Genomic DNA, 12848 nt, shown 5'->3' on the forward strand with positions numbered 1-12848 from the left:
CTAATTTGCACTTAACAATTGTGGAGATAATCGTTCGGAATGTGTCGTTACATTATTTAAAACACCAATCACTGTCAGATGTGGACTGTGAGTATTTGAAAGCATGAAAAGTTAATGCATGCCAGAGACAGGTGTCAGAAATCGTAATGCGTAATTTAAAACTCTGTCATTCTTTCCTTAATGGAACAATTTGCTCACTTCTATTTTTCTGTAAGTACGTCAGACCAATCTGGAACCACGTAAAAGAGTCAGTGGCTGGGATGCAGGTGTGCGCTGTTTATTTTTCTGCGTGGCTGGTAACGTCTGTGAGCATGTCAACAGCAGATAAAATCACAAAGTTCTATGTTTTGCGTTGTATGAACTCGATTAGTTCACAGTACTTCTCTCCAGGTGGCACACTAGTCATATCCATACCAAACAAGCAAGACGTACACCATGTCAACAAGGTGGCGTTGGAAACGAGCTTCGACCAACAGAAAATACCCGGTTCCACTAACAGAAAAATTGAGAAGTTAAGGATATTAAAAAATAACAGTTACATGGGTGCAAAGTTTGGAATTTCATATAGCCACAAGGAAGAAAACTCATGGAGTTTTAACCGGAAACACAGTTCTTCGGCTGCTGAAAATAAGAACCATGTAATTTGTGATCTGCGCTCTAAAAGGTACAAGAAAAAATTTGGGGACGATAAAGGGCGTTACTGTAACACTGATCGAAAAACATGGAATTCATATAACTCTGCAAACTCTGAGGAAGTAAGTGATGCCTCCATCAACAAAAATTCATATAAATATTTTAATATCTTCAGCAACGATTATAAGGAGAATATTGGGGACTTCGTGTATCAGGCGATACAATTGCTGCACGAATCACAGAAATGGTCACTGGTCATCTCCAGCGCAGACGACGGTGGGCATCAGGAAAGAACGTATAAGGACGCCGATTACATCATAATTTGCACCGCGGTTGATCCTGAAGGAGTTATAGAACGCACAGAGCGACAGCTGCAGGCGCTGAAGGCACGAGCTTCTTGGAACCCTAGAGGCAAATTCTTGGTCCTTATCACAAAACATTACGATCAATACAGGAGAGTGATGGCGAAGCAAATGTTACAACTCTTGTGGAATTTCAGGGTGATCAACGCGGTAGTGGCGATTCCGCGCCAGGAATCCGCTCTGGTCCTATACACTTGGTTTCCTTATGGGTCACCGAGGACATGCACAAAAGTACGAGTAACCACGTTGAACTATTGGGTCTTTGAAGACAGAGGACGATTTCTTCTCGGTTCTTCTTTGTTCCCACAGAAGATTCCCCATGACTTGAAAGGATGCAGCATCAAGGTTTCGACAACTGAAATCGAGCCCTTTGTTATTCTGCCTTACAGCAACAACCCTGGCGTGACATCGATAGACGGTCTCGAGGGACGTTTATTCCAATCGATAATGAAGAAGATGAATTTGCGGTTTCAGCTGAAGTTGACCGGAAATGAGAAATGGGGAGACAAACTCCCCAATAACACGTGGACTGGCATGAAGGGGGATCTCTTCAATAACGTAAGTGAGCTAGGTTTTGGAGCTTTACTTCTGGACACGGAATTATGCGAGGTGTTCGAATGCACGGGCCCTCATTTGAAAGACGCATTGGTGTGGCACGTGAGACGTCCCAATCAAGTGCCGCACTGGAAAGGCTTGTACAGGATTTTTGAGAAGGAAACGTGGGTGGTCATCATCGTTCTCAGTATCGCAGTGGCCCTGCTGTTATGGCGCATGAGTTGTCTTTCCGAGGAGACGTCTTACGAAACTCTGGTCAAAAGTTTGACTCACGTGTGGGCCGTCTTGCTCGGGGTCTCGCTACCAGAACTGCCACGTGCGTCTCAGACACGACTTTTATTTCTGATCTGGGTCATATATTGCCTGCACATCAACGCGGTGTACCTCTCGTTCTTAACCAGCTTCCTCATAAATCCAGGGTTCGAAAAACAGGTTCGTACCGTTGATGAGCTGGTGCGATCCAAATTGGATTTCGGGTACCACTCAGGATTTGACAGATACTTCAACGACTCTACGGATAAGATACTGGTGAAGATACTATCTCGCCGCAGTCACTGCGCTGGCGTTGGGGATGGCTGTTTTAGACGGATGGCAGAAAGAGGGGATTTCGCAATGTTAGTGTCGAGTACGCTTGCGCAGTACAAGAACGGCTTTGAGTACAATGATCGAAGCGGAAGAAATTTTTTCAATCCTTTTCATGATGCATTTCTGACTTATGACTTCGTGATGTATCTGACGAAAGGGAGTCACCTACTGGAGAGACTTGACAGTGTTGTCCAGCGCACGGTGGAAGCTGGGTTGCTGGGGCAGTGGTGGGAGGAGATGATGACCACCCTGAGACTTCGACGGGTTCTGAGCACCGAACAAGAGTCCTCAACGCTGACATTTTCTCATCTACAATCAGTGTTTGTGTTTCTCTTGTTCGGACTTCTGATTAGTTTCACTGTTTTCATTTGCGAGTTCTTGTCGTTCCGTGCGTACTAATGATTAAATAATTCCTGGTCTTGTTGAATAAAAACACCCAATATTTCTCAGCTGACACTAATCCGAGGTAAGCATTCAGCACAGTACACAGGCAGGGAATTGGCAAGGCAATTATGATGGAGAGTAGATGTCCTTGGGAATTTTACGTTTCTTTATTTTTAAAGTTTCCCGTGAACTATACGGCGCACTCTAGTCAATCCAACGCTTTCTCTGTCTTGTTTTGATGCGTTTAGTAGAGGCGAGTGGATGAGCAGAACTGCCCCGCCATCTCTCGGACTGAACAGTACTCTCCCTTACAGCAGATTTAGTATTACAACAAATTGTGTGGTACTTGCCTCTTCTGTGATGTTATTTTGCTTTCAAAATAAACTTAAACCTAATATTATACAAAAGCACCATGTACTGAAAATTATCTAAAATATTTTTACTATGCATTCATACCATTCATGGTTTGATTTCATTTCGCTTGTGATGGCATGTTTTGGGTTGTAGCCCCATTTTCAGCACATCACCACCTTCTTCGTATTACTACAGTGTTGTTAAACACTGGTGTTCCGATTCACTTCAAGTATATGTTACGCCACGTCGCATTATTTTACTCTTTTTCAAGTAATATGAATATTGTGTGTATTATAACATTCAGCCAAAGTGAAGCGATGAAACAAATGCTTAAAATTTCTCTAATATCCGTTGTAAACGATCAGAATTCCAGTATCTAACAACAGGTGATATGGGGGGGGGGGGGGGGGTCACGGCATTTAAGGTAATGCGGCCACCCAATTTATCTTTCAAATGATTTGAAATGAGCGCGCTCTGCTCGCACTGACATCTGTGGTGACAACATAGAAACAGTCTCGAGCTGTTATGGCGATTGGGGTTGTCGTCGTTTCTTTGTGGTAAACAAAATTCTCATCTCTCCCCAGAACCTGCGTTTAAGTTGCCTACATCAGACTATCCTCTCTGAAACTGAGGATCCCCAATCAAAACTCTGAATGTATCACTTGTATCATTCAGTGCATGCAAAGTGTCCAGCAATTCTGATCCATCTACATTAGCCCCTTACAGTCTAGAGGAAATTAAATATGCCACGTGCTTTAGTAATCACTGACTCTGCATTTTGCACACTGATTATATTTATATGTTCTTTGTATGATTCTCAAAATAAACAGCAACCATTTCCATGAAAGCATTAACCAACTGATCCTCACAATGGTGGAGAGCTGTGTTCTGTTGAGATAAGAATCAAATTCTGAATATTGCTAACACCAGCTTTGATCAAAGGATTCATTAAACACAGAATATAAAATATGAAGATTTTATTAGTGAGCTAAAATATAAATATCCCATTATGGGAAATCCAACAATATTCACACTACAATTTATATGGGATAAACAATTTTTGCTTATGGTGTCCAAACTCTTTCCTCAAATTCTTCTCCAATAGACATCACTTATTATTCTTCAGAATTTAATTGGGCACGTGACTTGAAGGGGATATTGCCACTGGTTGTGCGAGGAGGCCATTTCTCCAAAGGAAGTGAGGCGCGCATCTGTTCTGAAGGACATGTCTGCTGGGCCTGATATTCTGTCTTCAAAACCTGTTAGAAGCAGATGTCATGAAAAATCATGTTATCATCTGATATACATTCACTGCTGTCTTTTACTCTAATTGGTGCCAAATGTAGAACCAGGCATCTTTGTTAGCAAGCATAAACTTTGATTACAGTACAATCATATGCCAATCACCATTCTATTATATATATATATATATATATATATATATATATATATATCGATAAATATTCATATTTTTATTTCGTTACTCCTTGTTTATAAAGATAATTTATAACATTCTTCCTTTCCTCTTTAACCTTTACCAGACACTCTATTTTCTTCACTCTATCTTCATTCCTTCTTTTTTAAATTTCATTACAAAATACTGGGTGTTCAGAGAATGAAAACTCCATATTAAACTCTTGACAGAATCATTTGAAAATATGCATTCATTTGTTAAAAATATGCTCTAAAAATAATACTAATAACAGTGATACCAACATGATGAACCAAAGCAACACTAGCAATCTATGCAATTCTATTTTACCAATGATGTAATTAAACATTATATACTGATTCTTGAAGAATTCAGTAACTTTCCTGTAACTACAAATTATATGGTAAGAGAATTCAGAAAGATAAACTGAAAAAGGATGTGAAGTCAATGTCTAATAACCTATTTAATGTAATATTCTGTGGAAACCCAGACGAAACTTCAGTCACGCACTGTCCACACTCTTTGCTTAGATAAAGAAGCAGAATTAATGGATACATACCAGTCTCCAGCACTTGGTTATTTTCATCAGATGAGAAATTGCATTTCTAATCTCTCACACCTTGACCCTCCTTTATCTGATCACCCCAATATTTGGTGATTCTCATTATAAAAAACAAAAACATAAGCAAACCCTTTATCTCAAACTTATAGTGTCACTACTGCCCTTCCTTGACATAAATTTTAAAAGACACCTAAAAATTATTCTTAGTCATTTCTTCATAATACACTATTAATAATGAGGATAAAATTAAATTGTCCTTCTTGCTTAATTACGTAGCTTAACATGAAAACCTATGGGGAATCTAGGCAGAGCTCCATGCATTCTTAACTTCAGCACAAGATGCAGGTGGTGAGCTTCACACCCCAGGGACAGAGCCCCTGACACAGACTGGATGAGGGTGTGCTTGCCTCAGCCTAGTATGACGTGGAGGTGAAGAAAATATTACCCTTACTGGGAATCAAACCCCAGTCATCAAGCTTACTTTGCACTGATATTGCTAGCCAGGAATTTCTAAACATGCATAATTTGCAGCATTTATGTAATATAAACACATGTAGTTTCAGGAACTTCTCAGGAAGGACTTAGCTTCACAGAGTAAGTAAGTAAGTAAGGAGTAGACCAGATATCTTCGATTATGCAAATATGCCTTTCTGACATGATCGCTCAATATGAGCTAAAAGAAAAAGCTACTTAACCTTAAAGTGTCTGAGGAGCATACAAACAAGAGGGTATACAGCATCAGAGAAAGAAACAAGTCTAACAATAACAATCGACCTTAATATAATATGCATATATTTCATACATATTAATATGTGCATTGTAAGTTTCTGAGTCATTGTGGTTGGTTTGGCTCAATAATCTCTACTTTTTCTGAAAATATAAAAAATTACGTTCTGTAATGTTGGGAATTTCTTGAGTGGCTTAGGCTTAGCGACTGTTGGCTTCTCAGGAAGGATTCGGCTCCATGGAGTAAGTGTATAGCATATACTTTTAGAAGGAAAGGTAGAACTGTCTTTGTATTGGAAGTACAAGGATGTTTATAATATTTAACCCAATGGAAGTAATCTGGATTCAACACTAAAATCATGTGATTGTCAAGACAGTGGTTAAGGAGTAGGTATAATTATTACATTAACTCAACACATTAAACACAACAGATTACTTAAATATTAATATTCATTATTAAGGTAATTGACATTTTGTGAGAGCCCTTAACAATGTGAACTGACTTGGCTAAATGAAATGCTAGAATTAAACAATATCTGAAACTTTAATAAATTTTGCTGTGCCACAAAGAATTCAGCATAATAAATATCTTAAATCTAAATCTATGGTGCAGAGTTCTTGAGGTGCTAATAGACACTCACCTAGTTAAGAAATCCCTCTCCTTTTATGAAACCAGAATTTTCATTACCATGTTCAAAATGGCTTGCCACTGGACCCTATCCTGAGTCAGATGAATCCAGCAGACCTCCTTTTGCCTCTTTCCTTAAGCGCCATTATAATTAATGTTATCCTCCTTCAAACATCCAAGTCTTCCAAGTAACACTATAATTCTGAATATGAATCTTTACATGAGGGTTAGTGTTATTTATTGTCGGTAAAATTGTTTCTTTTTGGTCTTTGTCATTCAAGTAAATTATAAATAAAATCACAGATTTGGAAGGCAAAGATGGAAGCAGAATCAAGCTTCTGAAGTGTTGTGATTCTATTTTTAATTTAGACAATGTGCAAAGTGCATAAAAATATGTTTTACAGGTTATGTAACGAATCACTGTCAGAAATCTGCAGACTTGTGTTATTTACACTTAGAAAAAATTCACCATAGGTCATTGCAAATGTTGCTTTAGGTCAGACAGACCTTACATGTGTGATGTACATTACTTGTGAGAAAACACAGATGTGACTCATAGAACTATAAAACATTTTCATTAAATTCATCCTTTGCACGGGAATGTTGTCATACATGGTATTCTTAAAATGTTATTAAGGATAAGGATAGCTCAGAATAAGTCATTAAAGTAAAGTGCTTCACACAAAGAGGTTGTCAGAAGAATTAAGCAATTCACTTTGTAATAAGAATGCTGACTGAATGTTATGAAATAGGGCAAGAAACAAAGGGACTGTTAAACTGCACAATTTATAATAGCATTAATTTGTGTGTTAAGATGTTGGGAATGGTGATGTAGAAATAACAATGGACTGTAGATGGACACAAATTGGAAAATGTGAAAGGGGGGCAGCAAATGAGTGGTGTTCATAAAATGATCAAAGAAGAGAATTTGAGGGAAGGTGTCTGGAATGAGAAACTAGTGAAAATGAGAAAACCCCAATAACAAGAAGACCTGTGGCATATTAATATAAATGTATGGACATCAAAATATATAAAATAACCCTAAAAGATACTTCTGAAAATACAACTTACAGAATCAACATTTGTTGGTTTAATTGGGGAGATAGAAGTGAACTGGGTCTTTTTCTTATCCCATGACCATATATAATACAACAACATGTAGCAATTTAATGTTCTGGTTATATGCATACATAGCACTTACATTGACTGCTCTGATAGTGTTGATACAGTAAATATAACAAAGGGTTCTGTGGCAGCTTGCCTATTGGGCCACTTGAGGCAGTATCCCACTTAAAATATTAACTGAAATAACATAATTTATGTATGTTGGCGGTATATACATTCATATATGTGTGTGAATATAATATGATGCATCATTCACAGAATGTGTTTGTAATTCAGTGTTTGCTATATCCCAAAATGGGAAAGGAAAAAAAGAAGAAGAAGAAGAAGAAGAAGAAGAAGAAGAAGAAGAAGAAGAAGAAGAAGAAGAAGAAGAAGAAGAAGAAGAAGAAGAAGAAGAAGAAGAAGAAGAAGAAGAAGAAGAAGAAGAAGAAGAAGAAGAAGAAGAAGAAGAAGAAGAAGAAGAAGAAGAAGAAGAAGAAGAAGAAGAAGAAGAAGAAGAAGAAGAAGAAGAAGAAGAAGAAGAAGAAGAAGAAGAAGAAGAAGAAGAAGAAGAAGAAGAAGAAGAAGAAGAAGAAGAAGAAGAAGAAGAAGAAGAAGAAGAAGAAGAAGAAGAAGAAGAAGAAGAAGAAGAAGAAGAAGAAGAAGAAGAAGAAGAAGAAGAAGAAGAAGAAGAAGAAGAAGAAGAAGAAGAAGAAGAAGAAGAAGAAGAAGAAGAAGAAGAAGAAGAAGAAGAAGAAGAAGAAGAAGAAGAAGAAGAAGAAGAAGAAGAAGAAGAAGAAGAAGAAGAAGAAGAAGAAGAAGAAGAAGAAGAAGAAGAAGAAGAAGAAGAAGACGACGACGACGACGACGACGACGACGACACTTTCAATTCCAAATTTGTAGTCATGTTGTTGGTGTTGGACCTGCAGGTTCTGCTAGTAGGGAGCTAGTTAGTTTTACATTATATTTCCTAAAATCATCAAGAATATGAAGCTTAATATTAGACATAAATAATGCAAGCTTAATCATTCGCCAGATGAAACAGAAGCTCATCTAAATAATACATAATAGTTCAGTCTGTATCAAATGAAAACATATTTCACCATTTCATTGATCAAATGCTTAAAGCTATTTAAGGAAATAATCGGTGTTCATGTTGAGAATCACACAAGACTCAAACAGCAGTTGGTACTGCTAAAGCAGTGGCACATATACTTACCATTTGGCTTTAAAAGTTATTATTATGCATAAACACAGACGTATTTTGTACTTGTTGAAATGTGTGAATCTGAATTTTCGTTAGTAATAACAATAGTTTTGGACATCGTTTGCAGAGAAAATGCTCGACCATTTTGGTGTGTGACAGAACTTTTTCGAATATCTGATTACCTGTAAGATTCCATAACACGGCGGTAAGTAGTTGCAGTAGATGTGCAAATAGAATGTGTTGCTACCCTGCAGCATAACTTAGGATATCATGTTTTATTGGAGTATTTTTAGTGTGTTTGTTACTGAAAGTCTGAATGACAGCATGTCACTGTTCTTACCTGCATACTGTATTGATGGTGTTGCTAGATGAAATGCCTTCTAACCAAACTGTGGTTAAGTTCTAATTTTGTATTCAGTACATCTCTGGTCAAACCATGGCCAATGTTGATTACATTGCCCTGACTGAAGGGTATTGTGGCTTATCCAGTTGGTAATGAATGCAAATCTCTGCACCTACCCCCTTCCCCTATAAATTTTTGCAATATCACATTTACATTAAATATAAAGATGTATAAAAGTGGCATGAAAAGTGAAGCAAAGTCCATATCTTCTGTAATTCAGGGATTACTTAACGCATATTTGTCATACATGAACACAGTTTGTTTCTGAGAATAATAAATTCTGTAGGATGTGATAGGAAGTGGTCATTGTCAATTCCAAGGCTAATTTTAGCAGTTTTCATCGTTTAAGGATTGCAAAGTTTATTGGTGCATCTCATATAGCCACTCCTGCCCAACCACCATCCTAAACTTCCTGGGTTGCAACCTGTTTAACAAATGATGCACTGGGGTCCGAGTCACAGTGGGATGTTTTATCTGCAATGGTGCATATGCCATTTAGAAGCCTGTCCAGGAGGCTAAAAGGTGGCAGCCCCATCACTGGACTTAAAAAGTGTCAGGCTAGAAACCTGTCCCGGGATATATACAATTTCTTTCAATCCTCAAATGACAAATAAAGAACAGATCAAACAATGACAGACCATAGCATAAACAAGGTAAAACAACTGTGGAAGAAAGAGAAATTCCGTAACTTTGCGACTGGCAATATAAGAAGTTTAAATTATAAAGAACATGAATTAGATTCCATTTTAAATTAAAGTAATATCAAAATTTCGCTATCACAGAAACAAAGACAACATCATAAAGAACTACTGAATCGCAGAATTATACATTCAGGTGTAGACAGAAACATCTGTGCTCAAGCAAGAGTAACAATATGGTGTCACAAGTTAATAAAAAAATCAAATTCTCCATTATAAATTCTACAATGAAATAATATTAGAAATCAGAATCCAATTTAATACAGGAAAATTAACACTACATGCCCTGTATGCCCCAGGAGAAGGGAGAGAAGATGAGAGTGGGAATTTTTACAAACAATTAAAAGATATAATTAGTAAAGTAAACAAAAATTATTACATAATACTAGCAAGCGACCTTAATGCTAGAATAGGAAACACCCCAAATGATAATGTAACTGGATAATTTGGAAAACAATTTCTGAATAGGAATAGTCAGAAACCAGTAGATTTTTCGTAATATAACAATATGAGTATTATAAACTCTTTTTACAAACATAAATAAATTCGTAAGTACACTTGGTCTGCAAGAAATTGACGATCCATTAGAATTATTTCATAAAAAAAGTAAAGAAAGCAAAACTATTTCTCAATGTTAGAACATACAGAGGACACTAAATCGGCTTTGATCATTATTTAGGCAAGGCTGAGCTTAGATTCCCACCTAAATGATATTCGATCAGAAAAATAACAAAAATTAAAGAAAGAGAATTCTTTTATAAAGTTAAATTATTAAATGATCACAGCATAAAATGGTTGTATCAGAAAACAATCAACAAACAAATTGGAAATATTCTTATAAGCAATGATGGAATGCTGCTTATGAAAGTTTAGGCAAATATAGAAAATGCATTCTAAAAAGAGACTACATAAATGGGATGAAGAAATCAAATAATAATATTGAAGAAAAATTGACATGGTTAAACACACAAAAATCAGAAGACTGCATAGAATATATAAGATTAAAAGTTACTGCAAGAAGGGCAGGGGAAATAAATTTCGACACATTGGTATTATTGTAGGATAATGCTAACGCGTGTCTGAGGTCTAACCTTTAAGGATGAGGACCGGACTCAGCTGGCGAGGGATGAAGTGAGTTGGGAATTTAGAATTCTGCATAACGAGTACGGGTCACCTGGAACAGTGAGGATAGTGAAATATATCAGGCTCTGATGGGCTGGGTATGTAGCGCGCAAGGCGTGCATGCAGAATTTCTTGTATCATCAAAACCTCTAATCCTACAAAGAACGAAAGACAATTGTGAATGAATGTGTTGTTAAACAGTGGGCAAAATTAAGCATGTCCTACATAAGCAACAGGTTTTGGAACTCGTACAAGAGGCCGAATGTTCAGTCATGTAGTGCGGATAGCAGCGATGGTTCGTTATCTTGAAAATGTTTAAACTAAAAATGCTCTTCTTCATCAGAAAATTATTGCTAATGGCTGAATTTTGCTTAAGAAATATCTCGTTCGTGCTCGTAAGGTTCCTTTACGCGCCGTAATTTTACGTCATGTGACCGCCGGCTTTACTTCCCCTCCGGAGGAAGCTGTGCTATGGATTCTTATCGACCTCGGGCGGGTTTGAACCCGCGTACCTTGGGTCCAGTGGCGAGCACATTATCCTCTATTCCACGGATGGAGACACGTTCAAATATTACTTTGCTAAAATAACAAAAGGGAAGTTTATATACATGCTTTTTATTTAATATTCAATTCATATTTAATTGGAACAATTCAACTATTTAAAAAATCTAGACAATTAAACTAAAAACAATTTAATTAAAAGGAATTTAATTAAAAACACTATTTAACTAATACAATTTAACTTTTTCGCTAAAACAATTAAACAATGTAACTAAAATATAAACAATTAAACTAAACAAATTTAATAAAAACACTATTTAACTAACACAATTTAACGTTTTCGCTAAAACAATTAAGGTATTTAACTAAAATATAATCAATTAAACTAATAATTTAATTAAAATCACTATTTGACTAATACAATGTAAAATTCACTAAAACAATTAAACTATTTAACTAAAATATACACAATTAAACTCAAAACAATTTAATTAAAATCACTATTTAACTAAAACAATTTAAAATTATCACTAAAACAATTAAACTATTTAACTAAAACATAAACAATTAAAATAAAAATAATTCAATTAAAACACTATTTAACTAATATAATTTAAAATTTTAACTAAAACAATTAAACTATTTAACTAAAATATACACAATTAAACTAATAATAATTTAATTAAAATCACTATTTAAGTAATACAATTTAAAATTTTCACTAAAACAATTAAACTATTTAACTAAAATATACACAATTAACCAATAATAATTTAATTAAAATCACTATTTAACTAATACAATTTAACTTCTTCACTAAAGCAATTAAACAATTTAACTAAAAAAATTAATTAAAACACTATTTAACTAACACAATTTAACTTTTTCGCTAAAACAATTAAGGTATTTAACTAAAATATAATTAATTAAACTCAAAACAATTTAATTAAAAGCACTATTTAACTAATACAATTTAACTTTTTCACTAAAACAATTAAACTATTCAACTAAAATATAAACAATTAAACTAAAAAATTAATTAAAAACAATTTAATTAAAACACTATTTAACTAATACAATTTAACTTTTTCACTAAAACAATTAAGGTATTTAACTAAAATATAATCAATTAAACTCAAAACAATTTAATTAAAAACACTATTTAACTAATACAATTTAAAAATTTCATTAAAATAATTAAACTATTTAACTAAAATATACACAATTAACTAATAATAATTTAATTAAAATCACTATTTAACTAATACAATTTAAAATTTTCACTAAAACAATTAAACTATTTAACTAAAATATACACAATTAAACTATAAAATAATTAAAATATCATTCTGTGTTCCATATCGAATAATCGATTTACAATTGGAACAGTTACAACATGTTTCGGTTTTATTAAACCATCAGGTGTAAAATTATATTAAATTTAAAACTCAATTACAATTTTTTACAATTTTTCATAGTGTAGTATTGGAGGTCGTGTCCAGATATTTTCATATAATGGATCAACTTTATTGTTTAAAGTGATGCTTTTGATGTTTACATCGGTCTGTGAAGTAAATGATTCAAATTTCCAT

The 12848-nt window shown here is 34.9% G+C and overlaps 2 protein-coding genes across 4 annotated transcripts in view; one reads left to right on the plus strand and one right to left on the minus strand.

The window, feature by feature from the left end:
- The first annotated feature begins 311 nt into the window (after positions 1–311).
- On the plus strand, positions 312–2817 carry LOC110835170 (ionotropic receptor 21a). The gene has a single exon (XM_087358865.1). It carries the CDS (start codon positions 312–314, stop codon positions 2532–2534), a length of 2223 nt encoding a protein of 740 aa, XP_087214991.1. The 3' UTR covers positions 2535–2817.
- A 1016-nt stretch (positions 2818–3833) lies between these two features.
- LOC147872172 (ribosomal protein S6 kinase beta-like) overlaps positions 3834–12848 on the minus strand; it is a 353544-nt gene continuing 344529 nt past the window's right edge. The window contains exon 7 of one of the 3 annotated variants that reach the window (XM_087358846.1): positions 3834–4132. In XM_087358846.1, coding sequence (XP_087214972.1) covers positions 3989–4132 — 144 coding nt within the window. In that variant the 3' untranslated portion in view covers positions 3834–3988. The remainder of the gene's footprint in view (positions 4133–12848) is intronic. The other 2 variants (XM_087358848.1, XM_087358847.1) reach the window with 2 other exon arrangements.

Source organism: Zootermopsis nevadensis, unplaced genomic scaffold (genome assembly GCF_977971745.1).
Source record: "Zootermopsis nevadensis isolate Lab colony 2312 unplaced genomic scaffold, Znev_1.0 Znev_ptg000030l, whole genome shotgun sequence".
NCBI lineage: Eukaryota > Metazoa > Arthropoda > Insecta > Blattodea > Termopsidae > Zootermopsis > Zootermopsis nevadensis.